Source organism: Mustela lutreola, chromosome 15, assembly GCF_030435805.1.
Source record: "Mustela lutreola isolate mMusLut2 chromosome 15, mMusLut2.pri, whole genome shotgun sequence".
Taxonomy (NCBI): domain Eukaryota; kingdom Metazoa; phylum Chordata; class Mammalia; order Carnivora; family Mustelidae; genus Mustela; species Mustela lutreola.
Genome location: NC_081304.1, coordinates 750,830 through 772,344, shown reverse-complemented (window position 1 = coordinate 772,344; position 21,515 = coordinate 750,830). Strand labels below are relative to the sequence as shown.

Here is a 21,515-nt window from a genome sequence, read left to right as displayed (position 1 = left end):
AAAACTAGCTAATGTGGGGCTAGGGAAAAGCAGAAAATCATGTTTTCTGTTGAACGAGGCCCTCGGGAGGCCTCCTGATCTGAAGGAAGCCGCGTGACTGAGTCAAGTGCAGGGATGTTTCCCTCCCTTTCCCAAATAACCCAGAGGCTGCGCCTCATGACGCATTCTCCCTCATCAAATACAACCCGGGTTTTCTTGCGAACAGGTAAAGGGCGTACCTCCTCCCTGCATCATTTTGTAGATTTTGCTCTCGATGTGGAGCTGAGGGTGTTTGGTTTTGACGCATTCAAGCTTGATGGCAACTTCTTCTCCGGCAGCAATGTCCGTACCTTGGCAAAGAAAGAAAACAGCACACGTTAATAACCTGGTGGTGACCACCTAATGCCACGCTACAACCCACTACGCACCCGGCACACTCTGCTCTCCACTGTGCGACGCTGTCGGTGGTCGACAAACCCCGTGGAGAATCACTACTACTTTGACTCTCTAAGCTGGAAGCCTTCGAGATGCAGAGAAAAGTCTTACTCCGTACTCCCTCACCCACTTCCACAGGTCCCCACTCCGGTCACGTGACTGGGGACGCAGAGACAGGACAGTGTCCTCCTCTCGGCAAGGATTCCCCTCTTTTTTGCCCTGATCCTTCCAGTCCACCTACCGGTCAGACCCCGTGTTCACCCACCCGGGGCCAAGCAGTGGGGGAGTTCCAGGGTGACTGTATGTTCCTCGTTTCTCCATGCTGCCTGGACAGGCCTGTGGGGTGGGTTTGGGCCTTTCTTTTTATGAAAAACCCCCCTGGCTTCAGTCCACCCGCCTCGGGTGCTGAGCCACGCGCATCCTGGAACAGTCAGGGTGCTTCTCGAGCAGAACTGGTTCCCATAAGGAGACTCCTGCAAACCTCTCCCTAACCGAAGAACAGGACTTCGTGTTTATTACTGACACTGGACCAGAAGGATAGATCCTTTCTCAGAGCCCAAATGAGATCCGTCGACACAGGCCTATCATATACCTTTTGCTAGTTTTATACTAAAACTGGCAAAATATCTGCTAATACCTCCCAATAACCAGCCCACGGGTTTGAAGGCAAAGTCAGAGTTACTATCTAAAAATGTTCTATCTCTGTTTTACTCCAATTGAGGAATTGCTGATGTGACAACACCCTGCCCCAGACTTCACATACAAATGCTCCTGACCTCTCGTGTGCCCCGAAGCTGTGCCTGTGAACCCCTCCTCAAGAAGCTGCAGCTGGAGACAACAGGGCAGCGTCCTGCATAGTACACACCGAGCTTCCCCTAAGTTCCTTCCAGTACTGCTGTCCCTCTTATCTGCAGCCGGCTGTGGTCTGTGAACAGATGGTCGTGCTCCGGCCCCACGTCAGCTCCGCAGCAGCCTCGCCCCAGCTCGCAGGCCCGCACCCCTCCCCTCCCCCCTCTCGTCAGGTCCACGCGTCACCATCTCAGGGCGTCACCACAAAGGGGAGTAAAACGCAGTAAGGTTACTCTGAGACCTGGTCACAGACCTTCCGGTACAGGGCACGCTGCAACTGCTGTTTTATCATTAGCCGCTGCTGGGAACCCCTCACTGCACATCATTCAGGAACATGACCATGGGTCAGTACGTCTGGGAACAGAGGTGGACGCGTAGTGTTTGGTCCCATCTGCGGTTTCAGGCATCCCCTGGGGGTCATGGAATGTGTCCCCGGTGGATAAGGGGGTCTGATGAATAAACCACTTTCATCCTTCCCTAGCAGTACGTTTATCTGTACTGGTTCCAGCAGCTCAACAGACCCAGGACGTTTCCTACTCAACGAGATCCTAGTGTTGGAGAAAGCCACCTCAGCTGCCCGGTTTCTCTGTCCACAGGTTCAGGGGGAGAAGCGCAGCCCATTTCATGAGACGGGCACAGAGAGGTGGGTTCACAGGTCCACGGCACTCGGAGATTCCCAGGCAAAGGAGGAGTACGACCGGCCAGCACTAAAGCCACGACCAGCCTGTGGGAGCGCGGCTGTTCCTGTGGCCACTCAACGCCCAAGAACCCCCAAAGTCTCCTCCGGACCGCTCAGACGGCCGCGAGAAGTGCAGGGCTTCTGCTGGGCCTGACTCCAGAACCGTGGGAGGACCGCCATCTGAGGGCGGCAAGTGACCACCCTAGATTTAAGAACTGCGCTGACCGTTCCACACAGACTCCTGTGGGCACTCCGAAAGAAGACAGGTAATATATTGTGTTCTTCCTGCCCGCACTTGCGATGATCTATCCAATTACAAGAGAAATGACTTCATCCTCAATGTGCTGTGCAAATGCAAGATGCACTGGGAGTTCCTGTGAGGACCTGGACTCCGAGCTGAACCCGCCAGCCCAGGAGACACAGAGAAACGGATGACTCAGCTTTCTGGTTACATCAGCAACTCTGTTCCCCAAAGCAGAAGCAGCGGGGCCTTCAGCGAGAGCAGTCTTGCTCCGCCAACTACGTCAGCACTGTCACCCCTGCCACAAAGCAGGTCTTCGATGACAGGACAGCCTGGACCCACACAAACTACCTACCAGACCAATGCCTTCAAAAAGGCAGAGAACATTCTAGCCCTACCCCATTGTGCCGGATAACGCAAACATCTTGCCATCAATCCAGCAATACCGACCTGACGGTCTTGGAAACAAATGACCACGGGCAACTGTGGAGAACAATCTGAAGTCCATTCTCCTATCACGGTGCCAGGCTCCCTGCACGACTGCAAATGCAATACAGCCGGCCTCCCCCAGATCACAGCAGCAACAGGGCCGGCCTCCCCCTAGGATCGTAACTGTCAGAGTTGCCAGGTCACATGATCCAAAGAGAGCTGGCTTGGGCTCTGCAGATAAAAGGTGAGCACAGCAGACACTGCGGGCGTTTCTTTGGAGGATGTCTGCCCAGTGGGCAGACGGACCAAGAAGCCCAGCTTTAGTTCCTGGGCACTCCTTGAGAAGCAAACATCACAGGCAAAACCGAGGCCCACACGTCCATACGGCCCTGCAGCCCTGCCCTGCTTCCTGGGGCTGGCCTCACGCCTCACACTTCACCAGGAGTGCTGCCCCCAGTCTGGAGCTCGAACCACCCCCGGCCCACGGCGGGGACCGATGCCGGGCAGCGAGAGAGCAGCGAGGGGCTCTGATAGCAGTGACACCGCAGCCAGTTCAGTTCATCATCTTCTACAAAAATAACGGTCCAGGAAGAACGGGAAATTACAAAACCTGGTTCTTCAGCCTAACGGACTCTTACGAGCACTTGTAGACGGAGAACAAGAATCGGAAAGACCGCACCGGGCACTCGGTTTCCGAGTCAGAAGTCAATCCACAGAGTCTGTCTACAGCGACCACTTTTATGTCCCGAACAACCTCAACTCCGAGGTAGCTCCGCAAGGAAGCCCACCCCGTCGGGTACGAGTTCCTCTCTCCAGGCGAAGGTACTAGTCTCTACGTAGGCGCGGGTTAGCGGTCGTCCTAAGAAAACAGAATCACGTCTCTCCAGGTGAGCCAAGTCAGACGGTGAACTACGCGCACCTAACCCCAGGCCTGACGCCGTCCGGGACCACCCGCACCCGCCGCCGAGGACGGTCTTAGCGAAGCCAGAGGGCGCGGCCTCTGGGTCGCCAGGCGGGTCACTCTCCCAGGGCCACGCTGACAAGGCAACCGAGGCAGGCGCACGGCCTCTCATCAGAGCCTCTCCGAGCTTAAGCCACGACCCTAGGAAAGCGTCAGCCAGTTCAGGCAACTGGTCTCTCCCCGCGGCCCGGCAGCCGCCACCTCGGATCCCCTACTGCGTGCCGGACTCCTTGCGCCGCGCTGCTCCTGAGGGAAAGTCCGTGAGAGGAAAAACATGAAAACCGAGTACTGAAGGTCTCTAAAGGTGTTTACATGCGCTAGGACATCAGACCGCGCGGTCCACCCAGGGAACACGAGGGCCGCCCCCTGGTAAATGGAGTGACGGGGTCTGACAGGGCACGGGCGGGAAGAAACCGCCATTCCGCCCATCACGAGTGACAGAGGCAGGGGATGGGAGGGCCCCGAGGACCCTTCTGCCAGCCTCCAGCAGACAGACGTGGACAGGACAGGGCCGCGGGCTGAGCAGAACAGAGGCTGCGCCTCCTGCAGCACGGCCCCTGCACACTCCCTCCGTCCGCTCTACCACTCAGAGCACGCGGTCCACGTGGAGAACATGGAGGCGCACAAGAGGTACACGGACCCCAAGGGAAAGGGCTCCTGGCGTCCAGCGCCTCACGAAACATCACCTCCGGCAGCGAGGGACCGAAGCGCACGCAAGCTAAGGCTGAGGGAGGCGCAGGGCTGGGAAAGCTTTGCCTTACGCCCACTGGCCACACCGAGTCCCGGCAACGTTCCACCTAGGTGTGTGCTGTACAGGACACACGGGCCCCGAAGCCTGCCCAGTCCGTCCTTCCCGAGAGCCTCTGGGATCTGGTAGGCTTGGAGGTGGACTGAGGGTCAGGACCACACATTCTGGGGTCCACAGTGGCCCAAGTCCAGAACATGAACTTTCTGAAGTCCAGGCATTGGAGGAAGAGTCCCAACGTACTGTCCCCTTTAAAAGGGCAGCTGTGGGAAGGACTAGAACGACTGGCAGGGCACAGGGCTGCCTGACCGTGTCGGTGCCGCAGGCCGCTGGGAAGGCAGGGCAGCCCTGGCCCTCTCGGTCCACACCGCCCTCAGCAAGTTGAAAGACGGGCCTCCTCGCGGTTTCCAACCTGTGAAGGCACAGGAAGTCCCAGGCGGAAATCCAAGACTCCGCATGCCAGGACCACAATGTGGTGAACCCGTCCAGGAGTCGAGCTGGCTCTGGTCAGTCGTCAATGACAGGGGAAGCGACTTAAGTCGTGCTGGCACCAGAGCATGGGACACATGAGGACCCAATTCCTGAACTTACGCCTTTACTGACACAGGAAAACCTGGTGCGGACCCCCCTCCCCCCCATGGTCTCCGGAGCAGCCTCTCGGACCCTTAACCACAGGAGCTGGGAGCTTTCCGGCCACATCTCCTTCACGGAACAAGATCGCCTTTCCTCCGTGGGCCCTCGCTTAGCCTGAACGGACCACCGTGTGGGCCAAGAGCCGCCGCCAGGAAACGTCAGCTGTGTCTTGGGTGCGCCTCGAGGGATGGGCCGCAGGGCTGCTGGGAGCCAGGGCATGAGAGGTCCTGGGGACAGGACAGACCCCTCTGGGGCAGCTCAGCCCAATTGTGGACGGGGAGCTGCGAGGTGCGGCCGGCGGTCGCCGTGGCCAGAAAGCCTGAGCTCAGCCGCCCCGACTCCCGAGTACGGGTGGCCGGTGGCCGGCGGACGCACTCTCAGAGCGGCTCCTGCCCCCTGGGTTAAAACTCCAGCCGAGGCGCCCCGGGGGCTCCGTCGTGAAGCCTCTGCCTCCGGCCAGGTCAGGATCCCAGGTGCGGGGTCCGGCCCCGCGCCCCGCTGCTGCGCCCTCTCCCGCTGGTCTCTGCCTCGCAAAAGCAGAAACTTCAGCCACAACCCACCGCTCCGGAACGAACGCGAACCGTTCACGCTCCGCCCGCCTCCCCGACGCCGGTGCCGCGGGGCCGCAGCCGGGACGACCGGGGAGAAACGGCTCGGCGGCGCGCTGGGGGCCGAGCCCGGGGCAGCGCGACCCGCCGGCTCGCCGCGTGGGAACGAAGGCGCCGAAACCGCGACGGACTCCACGGACGCGCGCCTCGGACACGGCCCCCAGCGCGCCCGGGGGCAGCAGGGCAGCTGGGGCGGGGCCCGGCAGGTTCGCGGCCCCGCGGCTCTCCCCGCGCCTCCGCCCCCGGCGACCCGGAGCCCCCGGCGACCCGGAGCCCCCGGCGCTCCCGGCGCAGGGGGACAGCCTCGCCGGCCCAGCGCTTCGCTCGTGCCCCCGCGTCCAACTTCGCCAGCAGGACAAGGCGAAACCCCACCCGCTCCTGCCCCGTGCGCAACACGCACTCCGGGACGGGACGGCCCGCCCCGCCGACCCCGCGCTCGGTCCTGCGCTCCAGCGGCCCGCGGCCCAGACCCGGGGAGCGCCCTGGCCTGTCCCCGTGCCCACCCCCACGTGCACAGGACGCAGGGGCCGCACACCCGCCCGGTGGCCTTTGTCTGCCTGCGGGGACACCCCGGCGCGGACAGCGGGCGGCCGGGGGCGCGGGCCGAGGCTCAGGGCCACTCCCCGGCGGGCCCGGGCGCGCGTCTGGGCAGCCGCCCCCGGGGGCTCGGGCCGGGCCCCACCGCAGGGCCGGGGAGTTCGCGCTGCCCACACCCGGGGGCTGCGGGCGCCCGGATCGGGCGGGGCGGGGGGCGGGCCGGGTCCAGCCGCAGGCCGGGGGGGGTCCGCGGCGGCTGCTGGACGAGCGCCGAGGGGCTCGGTCCCCGGGTCCTCGGAGCGGGGCCCCCGGATTGGGGTCCTCGCAGCGGGGTCCGCGGCCCGGGGCCCAGGGGGCGGGGGCTGGGCGGACGCCCTGCGGGGGGCGGCCCCGGCCCGGGGGGAGGGGCGCCTCACCGAGATAGATGTCTCCGAAGGAGCCGCTGCCGATCTTCCGGCCCAGCCGGTACCTGTTCCCGACTCTGAGCTCCATGGCGGCGGCGGCGGCGGGTCCGGCTCGCTCCTGCCCTCCCGGCCGCTTCCTGGGTCTGAGCTCGGGGAGGCGGCGCCGCTGCTGCCGCTACGGCGGGTCGGGCTGCCGGCTCCGCCCCCCTCACGGCCCCGCTTTCACCATCGCTTTCCGGCCGCCCCGCTGCTCCCAGCGCCTCAATACGGGGCGGATGGGACAGTCCGAGCGCCGCCGCCCCTGCTCCGGCCCCCACCGACCCCGCTCGCCCTCTCCCCGCCGCGGATGGACTCGGATCTTCCGGGCCTAAATCCCCCTTCAGCTGCCTGAAGGAGCCGCCGCCATCGCGCTGTGACGTCACTTCCCCTAGCAACCCGGCGGGGCGGGGCCACGCTGCCCGAGGGGCGGGGCCATGGCTTCGGGCGGAGGGGTGGGGTCTGGGCGGGGTCTGGGCGGGGCGGGGCGGGGAGGGGCCAGTGCGCACCCGTGTCCTCTGGACCCCGGGGCTCCCGGGCCATCCCCCTTTCTGTCTCTGCCTCGCCGCTGCGCCCGGGCCCGGGAGACCCCCCGCCCTGCCCGCTCCCACATGCAGGCTCCACGTGCTGGCGCGGGGGCTTCGTTGGTCCTGGCAGGTGTCCGGGAACCCGGCGGCTCCCCGCGACTGACTCGAGACGGGCCCCCAGGCAGTGATTTTCGCAAGAGGGAAAGAGGGAGCCGAGCTTGTCTGTCCGTCCAGGTCCTGGCACCCGCAGGACACAAGCTGGGACACAGGGACACGGTATGCGGGGCTTCTTGGGCTGCCCGTGGTCTACCGAGCAGCTCCCCTCCAGTCCTGTGTCACCTTCCCTGCTGCGCGGCAGGCTGCTGTCCTCCCACGTCCAACATCTGTCTGGTCGTCTGGTCCTCCGCGCTCAAACCTGGAGCCTGCTGTCGGACCCGAAAGGAGAAGGTGAAGCCACCAGGGTCTCAGTCCCATCTTCCTGGAATCCAAATCAACCTTTTGGTCTCGTTTGTATTGGGCCTGAGTGCTCTTCCTTGGGAAAGAAAACAAGAGTGCTGAAGTTGAGAATGACCACAAGCTTCAAAGACCCAGAGTCCTGATTCTTCCCCCTGGGAAGATGCGTCCAAAGCAAGAAGGACTGACCATCATGGCATTGCTTCTCGAGGCCTATGCCCACCCATGTGGAAAGGGAGAACCGTCAAGCATCATGTTTTGTTTTGTTTTTAATATTTAAAAAAATTTTTAAAGATTTTATTGATTTATTTGAGAGAGAGAGCAAGCATGGGAGGAGAGAGGTCAGCGGGAGAAGCAGGCTCCATGCTGAGCAGGGAGCCCGATACGGGACTTGATCTCAGGACTCCAGGATCATGACCTGAGCCAAAGGCAGTCGCTTAACCAACGGAGCCACCCAGGCGCCCCAGGCATCATGCTAATACACACTTCTGAACATCTAGTGGATACCCACTGCTCTGTGCACAGGGTCCCGGCAGGTGTGGGCGAGACAGCAGCACAAACTGACCCTCCCTGGGGTGGCCAGGAAGAAAACAGGGGAGTCAGTGCCCTCCCCCCTGCACAAAGCAGGCGGGCTCTCCCCTGGCAGGTCTCCCCTCTCCAGCAGTCAGTCTCAGGAGTGCAGCCCCTGCCCCAAAAGGGTTGGGGAGGCAGGTATCAAGTCCTGAGCGGTGTGTAGCAATGCCTAGAGACAGGAGAGGCTGGGAATGCCCCACGGCCATGTGTCAGCCTGGTTTCTCTGTCTCACAGGGTGGGGGCAGGGGGTTTTGTCAAACCAGTAAAAATAGGTTGTTGGCAGAACTCCCAGATGAAAGGGGCCTGTTCCCCCTCCCTCGGCCCCACGGCGCCGCCGGCCCTGGGCTCAGGGCTCATGAGTACAAACTGGGAACAGAAAGGGGCCTGGAAGTACAGTCCACGGCCACTCCCTTAGCTGCCCTGGGCTGATCACTGGCCAGCAGTCCATCCTGGGGACTAAGTGTCCTCTCTCAAAAAGAAGCTGCAACTCTTTGGGCCTCCCCCAGGCCCCAGGGTTCTGCCCATGTCACGCATTTATGCTTGGACTTGGTCAGGATAATCAGCCGACAGCAGGACCAAAGTCCTTGTTTGTGTTTTACTCCTCCTAATGGTGGGGGGAAGTACCCGGAAGGAAGAGACTGCACAGGACCCAGGACCGGAGGCACCTTCCTCAAGGAGCCATTCACCAGGGCCTGTGCCAGGCACAGAGGCCTGTTACCCCCGCACCATGCTACAGGCGGCCTGCCCCAGAGGCTACAGCTGTCCCCTGCACATTCCTTAGTTTCCCGTTTGTGAAGCACCTCGGGGTGGGGTGGGGTGGGGTGGGGTGGGGTGGGGGTGGGGGCTTGCCAAGGCCACGCTCTGACAGGTGCTCCCCCACTTGCAGCCTCCAGAGGCCAGGATGCCTCGGAGTGGGGCCGACCTGGCTGGTGAACTCTCTAGAGTCCTCTCTGTCCTCACGTGCTCCTCAAGTGCCATTCACTTGTCGTGCGGGGCCGAAGTCGATGCCCCAGACCCTTGGAGCGTCGTCGGTGAGAGGACCAGGAATAACAGAGCGAGAAGGCTGGCACAGGTGCGCCTGTGGTCTTGTTGGGAACAGCCTGACCCGTGTCGCAGCTCACACTGACCTCAGGCAACACCTGCAACTGCGACTGGCACGTAGTGGGCCTTCAGCACACCGGCTTCGTGGATGACTCACACGGATGATGCCTCACTCCCGAGCCAGGCCTTTGCCGCTGGGGCGGCCTCCCCCCGCCTCGCCCTGGTTGGGTTTCCCTGCCCTCTTCACGGCTCACTGGCCCCTTCTGGCAAGGGCGCTGGCCCGTGCTGTCTGCTCCCTCGGAAACGCCAGCCCGGGTCTCCCCGGGTGTGTTCCGGACTGGGCGGGGGCAGGGGGGCTCCTTCGCCCCTCCCGGGGTCTCTCCCGCCAGACCCCGCCCCGCAGGCCCGGTCCCCCCCCTGCGCCCCACCCCCCTGCGCCCCACCCCCCAGACACGCCCCGCCCCTTGCCGGCCAGGGCCGCGCGTGTCCGCAGGCCTTTCCCGCTCCGCCGGGCCCTGCGGCTTCAGTGGACTCTGCCAGACCCACTGGCTCCTCCGCTTCCACCAAACTGCCTCTGGCCTCTTGGGCAGCCCGGAGGCCTCGGAGGGCAGCGGGTCCCGCCGCGCCGCCGTCCTCCCGCGGAAGCAGAGCGCGGGAGGCGAACCGGGAGCGCGTGCGCCGCGCCGTGGGGGCCGCCCTCGCCCGCCGTCCGCGTGTGTCTGCGCCGGGCCGGACACGCGTGGCCGGACTCGCTGTTCAACTCGCGCGGTCGCGGGGCGCAGTTCAGGGCGTTCGTGCGTTCCCGGAGGGCGCGACCGTCCCCGCCGTCCGCTTTCCGGTTCCATCACCCCGAAAAGAAGCGTGTGCCCGCCCCGGGCCCCGCACCCCGGGAACCCTCCGGGCTCCGCGCCCTCGCTCGCAGGTGTGGCCGGGGCGGGCTCCGGGCTGCCGAGGTTTGCGGTTTCCCGTCCCCGCGAGCGCGCAGTCCCCCTCCCACAGCCGGCCTGGGCCCGGCTCCGGTCAGACTCGCCCGTCTCGGGAAGGAGGAGGGCGGTGGGCGCACGTGTCCTCGGAAAGGTACCTGGCCCGGGACTGGGGTCCCTGCCGTGCGGGGTCTCTCGGCCCCGCGGCGCCGCCGGCCCTGGGCTCAGGGCTCCTCCTCCTCCCCCAGGCGGGTGCCGGCAGTTTCAGCTCCTCAGACCTGAAAGAAGGTGACGCACTGGTCCTGATTCGCCAGTTCTTTCCCTGCCGCGGGTCGCAGGTCACAGGGCAGGTCCAAGGATCTTCCCCTGGAGCTGATGAACGGGGACTGAATCATCTGCACAAATCATGAGGACCTGCGGCTCCCCTGGGCCAGAGCTTGGGGCAGCTCTCGGTCACTGACAGGAGGCTCACACCTGGAGAGAAGGTCACCCCAGCGGCCACTTCTTCGTCCGGGTCCCATGGGAGCACAGAGGTGAGCAGGCTTCTCGCGTCCACTCCAGCGGGACAAACCACAGCGATGCGAGGGCGCTATCCCCTCAGCACCATCGTCACCAGATGCAGACACTGAGGCGGAGAAACAGGCCCAGAGACTGTACGGCTAAAATTTCTAGGTTTTCTGGGGCAGCTGCAATTTGAAATATCCTGTATGATTAAAAAAAAAAAAAAAAAGATTTTATCCATTCATTTGACAGAGAGAGACAGAGAGCATGAGCAGGTGGGCAGAGGGAGCAGTGGGCAGAGGGAGCAGCAGGCAGAGGGAGCAGCGGGCAGAGGGAGCAGCTGACTTCCTGCTGAGCAAGGAGCCCTGCACCTCCCCAGAGGAAGAGCTGCGGAGGAGGCAGTAGGAGCACCGCCTGCTGGCAGGGTAGGGGAAGGGCGGTCAGATGAGTGGATAAACAAAACGTCTGTCCGTAAAATGAAATGTTTACTGCTCGGCCGTCAAAAGGAATGGAGCACGGATGCCCGCCACAGGGCAGATGAGCCTTGAGAACAGTGAAAGGAGCCAGACTCAGAGGGCCATGTCCTGTGGGGTTCTGTGGATGTGAAATGTCCAGAAGGGACAGAAAGTGGATTGGGAGCTGGGGAGGGAGCTGGGAATGGGCCTGGGGCAAAGTGCTGACAGGCAAGGGGTCTACTCCTCCTTTGGGGTGACAAAAACATCTCAGAACTAGGTAGAGGATATGATTATGTGACATCAAGAATGTGTAAAAAGCCACTTAACTGTATACTTTAAAATGGCAAGAATGGTGAATTGTATGTTAAGGGAATTTTACCTTAAAATAACACAAATTAGCCCTGGGGACAGAACTCAGATTCCTTGCTGGGGTTTAAATGGTCCTCACCGTGTCCCCTCTCATGCCCCCACAGGAATGACTTGCAGTTCCCTGAAAGCATCAGTGTCTCCTGCCCCAGGGCCTTGGCACACACTATTCCTTCCACCTGTAATGTTTTTGTCTCTGACCTTTGCTCAACTAAGTTCCCTGTTTCCCCTCTCCCCAGTGAATGATACTGATCTAGTGCCCATGGGACACACAAGTGGCAGAGGACCAAACAGGGTCAGAGGAGTCACCACCCTAAAGGCGGTGGCTAGGAGGCTGAGCTTGGAGCTTGCCCAAGCTTCAGTTCCTGCTCTGGCACCAGCTGTGCAATCTTGGGCAGGCGACTCCACCTCCCTGTGCCTCTCCTTTCTCAGCTGTGAAATGGAGATAATCCCAGTGCTAAGTCCAGAGGTGGTAGAGAGGGTAACGGGGTTTAGAAGAGGGCCCAGAGCCAAGCAGTGGCCGTGTGAATATTAGCTGCTCACATAACTACCGTTTATTTGGGAAGTTAATCGTCAGGCAGGTGGCAGGGTGGCGTGCGCCTGCAGAGCTGTGGATGGGACCTGGGCCTGACAGTCACCTCCTGCTCAGATCACCCCAGTGAGTCAGGATCCACGCCTACTCCTCACCTTTGGACCTGTACCCACCTGTGCACTGAGGATGCTGGGCCCAGCACTAATGATGAGCCTCATTTAACTAATAAAATTCGCCAGCTGCTTCCCTGAGGGCATGAGGAGGGACAAGCCAACTGTTGTAAGGTGAACAGTAGTTACCAACTGGACAAGACAGGTACAGGCTGTGGTTTATAGCTTCCAGCAGCTTCTAACACCTCCCCCAAAGACCTGAAGGAGTGACCTCGGCCCAGAGGAGGGGAGCCAGCAGGAAGGGTCAGTAGCGGAGCCTGACGGGTCTCCCGAGGGTGAGAGGCTGCTTGTGCGTATGTGTCCCATGCAGCTGGCGTCCGGCTGCCGGCCGAGGAAAACTCCGGGAAATGCTGGGCTCACCTGGGCCCCGGCTGGCCAGAAGCCCCAGGAGGAGCCAGGAGGAGCAGTCAGGTCCCAGGCACTCGAAGCCAGCCTTGCCACTGGCAAGCAGAAGCGTGCAGCCTGAACCCAGGGATCTGGGACAGAGGCCAGGCTTGGGCATCTGCTTTGAAAGCTGCCACCAACCTCACATAGCTGTTTAAACTAATTAAAACGAGGGGTGCCTGGGTGGCTCAGTTGGTTCAGCAACTGCCTTTGCCGTGGGTCGTGGTCCTGGGGTCCTGTGGGACCGAGTCCCGCGTCAGACTCTCTGCTCCTTGGGGAGCCTGCTTCTTCCTCTCCCTGTGGCTGCTGCTCCCCTTGCTTGTGCTCTCTCTCTGTCTCTCTCCATCAAATAAATAATCTTAAAAAATTTTTTGAGAACATGATTTTTATTTTGTAATATTGATCTTTATTACATATATCCATATTTCATTTGCAGTCTTTATCTCTAACTTACCTTGATTTCTCTGTTTCAATATGTTTCCTAATTAAAACAAAACAAAAGTACGGATCCCCTTCCTCAGCCTCACTAGCCACGTTCCAAGTGCTCAGTGATGCCTGGATTGGATAGCACAGAACAGAGCATTTCTATCATTCTGGAAAGCTCTCTTGGGCAGGCCTTCAGGAAACCAAGGGGCCCAACCGGGCTGGAGGTGTGGGGGGCACTGGGCAATGTCTTGTCACAGTTGGTGGCTTCCTGGCCCCTCGTGGGTGGAGGTCAGGGGTGCTGCGGAGCACCCCACAGTGCACGGGGCGGCCTTCCACAGAGAACAGTAAGCGCCAAGCGTCAGTGGGGTATGATGCAGATGCCCTGCTCTCGACCGAGCCAGCACCTGACTAGCTTCCTTGACCGCTCTATGGAGGCCTCAGTGAGCCTGGCTCCTAAGCAGGCCTTCACCTAGATGGGGAGGGTGTGAGCCCAGAGGATCCCGGGAAGGGCTCTGCTGTGCCAGTCCATGAGTGGAAGTGTCACCTGTCACTCTGCAGGCCAGGGGCCGGACTTCCAGGACGAAGCTGGTTCAGGTCTAACATCTGGAGTCCTGAGCTTTAGAGCCGCAGGGGTGAGGAACACCTACCTCACAGAACCAGACACTTGGCCCTCCCCCATACCCCCCCGCTGGGAACCCTGAGGCAACCGGCCATGGGAGCTGGGCACGGCCGGCGTGGGCCTCGGGTCTCTGGTGGAGCGGAGGAGCCCCTCACGGCCACGCCCAGCCTCCAGGAGGGTGGAGGCCCGGCTCCCACCGCACACAGTAGGGCCTCAGCATTTACAGAGTGAACGACAGAGGGACCAGCAGGGACTCGAGGCAGCCCACTGGCTCCTCACCTCTCCTCTGGCAGAGAGGGACCGGCCAGACCCAACCCTGACCTCTGACCCCAAGCTCCCACCCCTTTTCCGGGTCCCTGTTTACTTCCTAGCCTCAGGGAGGTGGTTTCCAGCTCGAGCTGCTGGCTCGGGGGGCCCGGAAACAGGAGGTGTTCTTGGAACTAGCCCTGCTGTGATCTGCTGCTCACGGACTCGGGAGGCCCCAAAGTGGCCCCATACCTTGCTCCTGGCTGGGAAACAGGCCCCCACAGCTCTCCTGGAATCCATGGGCAGAGCCCCTTGGCCTCTAACCCTGTTCCGTGGGCTGCTGGCGACCCTGCCGAGCCCCTCCTGCAGCCTTTCCTGGCCACATCACCTCTCCCGTGTCCAAGCCCTGCCATCGTCTCTCCGTCGTCATCTCCTGCCAGGCAGGGTGGGGACTATCCTCTGGTTGGGGTCCAGACCTGCTCCTGCCCTCCTATCCACGCCACTCCCCAGAGAGCCCTGTCTTGGGGCCTGGAAGACGGCAGGGCTGTCGATGCCGTTCTAGGTGCCAGGGGCGGTGGCCTGCAGGGGGGGAGGTGAGGCCCTTGCCACCGAAATATATGTGGTCCTGGCCTGAAAGAAGCCAAGGTGACCCCCGAGTGTCCCTGCCTGATGAACCAAGCTGTTAGCCTGCCAGGGCAAGGCTCGGGGAGGGGGGGGGTCACGATTGTCCTTGGCCTCAGGATGGTGTCCTCTCTCTCATGGCCCGCGGCGTACTCTGCAGGGAGGCTGGCGGGAGAGTTCAGCTCTGGTGCCTGGCATGCCTGCTCACACCCCCCAACCACCTGTGCATCTCTGCATCTCCAACTGTGCTGCGTGACTGGGCAATGGGTCACTAGGCTGGGCCTCTCTGGGCTCCAATGCCTGCTGGGTGTCCCACCTGCCCCAGGGGAGCAGGGCCTCTGCAGGTGCCCCTCCCCCCATGAGCTGGTATCCCCAAGAACTTCCCCAGGACACTGACCCCTGAAGCTCCCCAGTTCTGCCCACCGGGCAGGCATGGGGCTTCTGCCACACTCCCAGAAGTCCTGCAGGGGTGGGAGCTGGGCCTCTGGAGAAAGAGGGACCCTCCCCCCAGCAGTCTCCTCCAGCCAGGACACCCCAGCAGCTCAGCTGGCAGAAGGTGGCTGGGTTGGCTGACCCAGGCCAGCAGGAAGCTGCCTCCTCGGGAGGCCTCTGGGAGGCGTCCTGGGTGCTAAGGCAGGAGTGGAGGGTACTGGGGTCAGGTTAAGGCCAGACTTGGAGCACTGAGACAGGGCTGACAAGACCTGCGTGGAAGTACGGGATGTGTGTCTAAGGGGTAGCCGTGTGGGCTCTGGCACCGTGCGGAATGCTTGTGCACTGGGAAAGAGCAGCTGTCATATCATGATCGTCGTGGTCAAAAGAACTGCAGTGACTTCAAGAAAGGGGCGAGCTGGTAAAGGCAGCTGGTTCCAGACCAGCTCTGCTGCAGCTGGGAATGGATTCCAGAAATGCACCTAAATTCAGAGCACCTCCCTTCTCCCCACCCGGCAAGAATAAAAGGAGAAAAGTACAAGCAGCGATCAGTGGAGGACGGAGCGGGAACACAACCTAAAGCCACCTCATGGGTGGGAACCATCACGTGAAATCACCTTGGCAAGAAAGAAGGGAAAAAGCAGAGCAACACAAACAAAATACACGAGAGTGGAAATAACGACAGACCCAATGTAGACCTAAAACGTAAGAGGAACACCTACAGACTAATAAAACAGAGCACCTAGATGTAGTAGACAAATTCCTGGAAAAAATATAAAATGACCAAAAGAAGGGCAAAAAGAACAGGAATAGACGGAAATGTGGTTGTGGGAGCCCTTCCCTCCCCAGCCTGGGCTGCAGACTGTTCTGTGAGTGGGTCCCATCCTGAGCCCAGGGACCAGTAACTCCTGTCTTGGACAGAATGATCCAGAAAGTGGAAAAGAGTTAAGGCGGATTGTGGCTCCTAACCAGACAAGGATAAACAAAAAGAAAACACAGGAGGTCTGTTTCACTCAGGAACTTTGGTTCAAAAAATCTGAAATAAAATACTAGGTTACTACAATTACAAGTGAGAAATTGACCTCATGATCTGGGTGTCTCTAGTCTCATGTAAAACAGTTTCAGTCCATTCATCCCATTAATAGACCGAAGAAGAAAGATCCTATTAGTAGGTACAGAAAAGCCTTTGACACTTGTATTGAACACAGTATTTTCTCACTGATTAAAAAGCTCTTAGTACAAAAGAAATAGAACATTTCCTTCGCAGGGTGGGGGTTAGACGCCCAAGCCTACAGCACCATGTATACAGTGGAGAAACTGGTGGCCAAGATTGCGACCAGGACAAGCCGCCTCATGAGGCTGATGTTCCCACGGTCCCAGATCCTACGTGACCCAGCAGTCCTGCTCTGCAGTTGACTAAACGTTAGTGTCCCCGCCCCGTTCCTATGCTGATAGTGTGAGGAGATGGGGCCTTTGGGAGCTGACGAGGGCACGAGGGCAGTGCCCATGATGGGATTCGTGCCCTCTTAAGAAGGTGCCTGGCAGCTTCCTCGCCCTCCCTGCTGTCTGCCACACCACCGGAAGACCCAGCAAGAAGACAGCAGTCTGTGAGTCAGGCAGCAGGCTCTCATCAGCATGGGCCCTGCCAGCCCCTCGACCTTGGACTTCCAGATTCCACAACCATGAGAAAGAAATATTTGTTGAACTAAGATGTGCTTCCAGGTATTTACCCAAAGGAGTTAAAAATTTATGTCCACAGGAGAACCTTCATGTGAATGTTTCTAGCAGGTTTGTTCATAGTTGCCCCAAATTAAAAGAAACCAAAATGTTCTTCAGGAGAGGAATGGGTCAAGAAGCTGGAACATTCGAGCGGTGGAATGTTGTTCAGGCGTAAGGAATGAGCTGTCAAGACACACGAAGTCATAGGTAGACTGTAAATGCCTATTGCTGGATGAAAGCAGCTGTTTACACTGGCTGTGGGCTCTTTGACATTCTAGAAAAACCAAACTATGGAGACAGTAAAAATCAGTGGTGGCCAGGGTGGGAGGGAGGAGGGATGACATACGGGGTTTTTAGGGCAATGAGACTACTCTGTGTGATACTGGAACACCAGACACGTGAAACCACACATTCGTTAAAGCCCATAGACTGTCCAGCAGAAGGAACAGGCTTTACCGTATGCACAATTTCGAGAATCATACAGGAGTGAAGGACTCAGGGTGGCTTGAGAGAGGAATCTGGCTGCATCACAAGTGGTAAAGCCACCAGATGCAGGGGCTGGGGACACGGTGCTCAGCCGGGCCGCTTGGAAGGGCAGAAGGAAGGTCACGGGACGCACACTGCCCTTGGTCAAGCTGTTCCTACGGGGTACCTGTCAGCAATTCTGAAAGCACCCCATGCGCTGGGACAGAGAGATTGTGTCGGAGGTGGTGGGTGCTGGGGTGGGGTTTCGCACTGTCGGAGTGGGAGCTGACAGAGAAGCAAGGGGCAGGGTAGGTCGATCCATGTGGTGGGGGACTCATGCTAAATATAGGTACTTATGGGGAGACGTGGAAGTACTTGTAGATGTGTGTGTAGATGTGGGCTAGCACACACGTGCCTCCTTGCTCTGTCAGTGGAGAAGCAATGACACCGAGAAGGATGCCAGCACTCAGACCTTGGTTTCTCATCCCTGTCTGCGAGACAAGGAACCAGGGCCACTTGGGGAAATGCTGACGTGAGGACTGGGACGTTGCATGTGCAAGACGATACTGGGGCATCCTCTAGTACGAGTGTTACGGACTGAATTGTGTCCCCTTCCCGGCAAATGTCGTAGGTGAAACCCTACTCCTCCCTGCGACGGTGTTTGGTGACGGGGCCTTCTGGGAGGTAACTAAGGTTAACGAAGCCGTAGGGGAGCACCTGATTCAAGGGGACCAGTGTCCTGGCAAGGAGAGGAAGACACAGCAGGGGTGAGAGCACAGAGGAAGGCCACGTGAGACGGGGGCGAAGGCGGCATCTGCCAGCCACCGAGAGGCCTCAGGAGAAACCAGCCCTGCGGCGTCTGGATCCTGGGTCTGAGGGATCGCCCTGGCGATGGGCGGTCGTTGTTTAGGCCCGGGTGTGCCGAGCCCTGCTGGTAGCTCCGAACGAAAGCTCCCGCACGGAGGGGGCCACGTCGTCGGAGGGACGCCTGCGAGTCCGCAGCGCCGCGGAAGGGCTCGCGCAGCTCGGGCGCCGGCGGGCCACGGTGCCCCTCCGCACGGAGCGCGGGCACCAGGACTCACGCACCTCAGCCGGGCGGTCGCGGCCACACCCGCGGGTCCCACGGGGAGCCCCGAGCCCCGCCACACGGAGGAGCCGCTTCGCCTCTGCGGTCTCCTCCCCAAGCCCGCGAGGCCGTCCAGCGGGCAGTCCGCAGCCTGGCTCTGCGCAGCCCTTCCCAGAACCGCCGGGTGGCCCGAGCCCAGGACAGTCCGCGGCGGGTCTCGGCCCCGACGCCCCTGGGGGACGCGGCGCCTGAATGGGGTGCGGGGTCCTGGGGCGGGGCGGGGACGGTCCACGGCAGCTGGTGGAGACGCGACGCGGGAGAGCCGCGGCGTTTGGTGGGTGACGACGACCGTGACGACGGTGACGGTGACGATGGTGACGACGGTGACGACGCGGCAGCTTCCGCACGGGCCGCTGAAGGCTGAGGCCGTGGGCAGCGCGAGCCCCGGGACCCCGCGACCGGAAACCTCAATCTCCGCTAAACCCGGAGTGGACGTCGCAGGAGCAGGACGTGGCCCGCCGCCGCCGCCGCCGCCGCCCTCTGCCCGGCCTGGCCTAGCTTCGCTCACGACTTCACCGAGCTTGAACCTGTCGTATCGGTGGCGGCCCCCGGCGGGGCTCGCGGTGTCCCCCCGGCGGCCGCACCGCCCCGCACCGCCCCGCACCGCGCCGCACCGCGCCGCACCGCACCGCTGCGGCACTGGCCGGCCTCCCACAGGGGAGCTCGTGCGGAACGCGCCCGCTCGCCCCCAGACCCGTCCCGACCCCGCCGCCGCCGTGCTCCGTCCGGGACGCGCCCCAGCGCCCGACTCCGGGGCCTCAGCGGCCGCGCGCCTCGGGACTGGCGGGTCAGGGCCGCCGACCCACCGCTGACCTTACCGCCCGGGCGGGGGAACGAACGCCGGGACTGACCACCGGCCGCGACCCCGCTCCAGCCCCGGACGCGTGTTCCCCAGCCTCCCTCCCGAGACACGGGGCCGTCTCCGACCCGCGCGGGACCGTCTCCGGCCGGCGCGGGACACCCGTGGAAGTCGCCTTTCCGGGACAGGAAGAGACGCGAGCGCCCGACGGACTGACCAGGCCGCGGCAGGCCCCGGCTCTGCCCTAAGCAGGCCTCCTTGAGCTCTGACTGGCTGGTCAGAGTCATGTGCCCGCCGGTGGCCCAATCGGAGAGGCCGCGGCTTGTGCTGGGATTGGCCAGGTCGGGTCAGGCCGCGGCCGGGAGCGCGAGGCTGGGGGGCGCGCTTCGTCGGGCGGACGGTCCTGCGGCGGGAGCAACCCCGGGAGCCCGAAGTCCGGCGTCTTCCCCTCGGGCCTCTGCTCAACGAGACATTCACGCGGCAAGCACCGCCCAGTCCCCCGGTCGCGCCCGGGAATGCAGGTGCGCAGGTGCCACCGTCTGACGGGGCGGGGGTGCGGACTGAGCTACGGCAGGAACCGCTAAAGCCACAAAACGCGGAGCCCCGGGAGCACTCGCGGTCCTCGGCCACCGTCGCCACCCGCGGTCACCCTCGGACACCCTCGGACACGCTCGGACACCCTCGGACACGCTCGGATGCTCAGTCACCATCACGTGGACCCTCAGTCACCTTCGGTCACCGTAGACATTGTCTGTCACCATCTGCCCTGGCCCTCGGCCACCCCCGTCCCCTTAGACACCCTCGGTCCCCATCCACGACGGCCCTCGGCCGCCCTCGGCCACCCTCGGCCGCCACCTGCACAGCACCGAAGGGCTGGCGTTTCCGACTTGAGTTCGCACCCGTCTCCCGAGTGCAGACACCTTCGAGCTTAAGCGGAAGAAACGCGTCTCTGCCTGCCGTGGCCCCCGAGCCCCGTCCCGCTGGCCCGCGAGGCCGGGTCGTGGTCCGACGTTCCTGTGTCTTGAGACATTCGCGACTTCATCATCCTGGGATCACTCCAGCGTGACCCCTCACGCCTCCCAGCTGCGCCCACAATGGCTAAGATAGTAAAAGCGAAGAATGAGGGCGTCACCGGGAAGGGTGACAGGACCGGGAAGGGTGACAGTGACGCCGACGTGCGGGGCTGCTTGTGCAGGGGGCGCCGGCTCACGGGCCCTGCGCGCCGCTGTGCGCCCCCACCTCGCGCCACCGAGGGCTTGGGTCTTCCACGCGCCGGCCACGAGCGCAAAGAGGAGAAACCTGAGGGAGGGCAAATGGGAAGCCGAAAGGGACAGAGCCCTGACAGCCCCGCTGATGGCAGAACAACTGTCCTCAGACGACGAGCTTCCGCACAAAGCATCCCAGGCTCCAGGTGCAGGGAGTGAGCCGTGTGTTTCCCAGCCAGTCAGTCCCTCAGCAGGGGGACGTGACCAGAGTCCTGGGGCCCGCACGCGGACCATCTCGTGTGCCCGCAAGGACTCAGGACAGGATTCCTTCATCTCTTATGATGTCTGTGCCTCAAAGTGTACTTGGTACAAATACAAAGAGGCTTTCTCTGTTTAAATTCTTATTAAAGCTTCTAATAAACACTTTTATTACCCTTTTATTTTTACTTTTATAAATTATTTGTAATCTGAATTGAAGTATAATAAGTAAGAGGCCTTTCCGTTTCCTGCCGCGCCGTGGGGAGGTCTGCCCTGGGGACCCGGGCTGCACAGAGCTGGGAAGTACCTGACCGTCCAGGCCCCTTCCCTTTGAGCCCACAGTGAGGGTGACAGTGGGGAGGTGCTGGCCTGGAACAGCTGAAGGGGTGAGGTGCTGTGGGAGAGTCCCGTAGGACCAGGGGGCGCCACAGGGGAGCAGCCTTGTGTAGGAGCACACGGTGTGTTGGGGGACAGGCTGTATGTGTGTATGTTGGTGAGGTAGGCTGTAGGGGACAGACTGTGTCTGTGGGTTGGGCGGCAGTCTGGGTGTGTGTATGTCGGTAGGCAGGCTGTGGGGGACAGGCTGTAGGCAAACTGTGTGTGTGTGTGTGCGTGTGCATGTTGTGTGTGTGCCTTGGGGGACAGGCTGTGTGTTTGTGTGTTGGAACGTATGTGTGTGTCGGGCGCAGGCCGTGTGTTTGCATGTTGTGTGTTGCATGTGCGCCATGGAGCAAGCTTTTCGGGGTCTGAGACCCGCCAGGAACTTCTGCTGGGATGCGGCCTCCAGCCCCCAGGAGGGCTCCCTTCCTGTGCCAGCCGCGTGTGCCGAGCCATCATCCCAGGCCGCTCCCGTGAGGTTCCCCTGACTCGCCGGCGTCATCAGTGGGCAGCGGCCGGCCGCGACCAGGAAGTCGTGGGCTGGGAGTGATGACACAGCTCGGGGAAGGCGAGCGATTGAAGATTCAGCCCTCTGCATGGGCGTGATAGCCCGCGGATCCGAACCCAGCAGCCCTGACTCTTGACTGACCCAGAGTCACGGCCGATGTTGGCGCCACCATTCTTGATCACTGCGCTCCTCGCACGGTGCCTCAAGCCTCCGCACCCTGTGTGGGGCCACCCCCAGGGCTGGCAGGGACTTTGC

At 61.6% G+C, this 21,515-nt stretch overlaps 1 protein-coding gene across 3 annotated transcripts in view; it reads right to left on the bottom strand.

Annotated features, from left to right (window-relative positions):
• The window catches only part of CSNK1D (casein kinase 1 delta), a 31,282-nt gene extending 24,365 nt beyond the window's left edge, over positions 1-6,917 (bottom strand). For 2 of the 3 annotated variants that reach the window (XM_059147506.1, XM_059147507.1), the window contains exons 1-2: positions 6,513-6,916; positions 219-329 (exon numbers count right to left, since the gene is read on the bottom strand). In XM_059147506.1, coding sequence (XP_059003489.1) covers positions 219-329; positions 6,513-6,588 — 187 coding nt within the window. In that variant the 5' untranslated portion in view covers positions 6,589-6,916. Of the gene's footprint in view, positions 1-218; positions 330-6,512 lie in introns of all 3 variants that reach the window. The other variant, XM_059147505.1, reaches the window with a different exon arrangement.
• Positions 6,918-21,515: the final 14,598 nt, after the last annotated feature.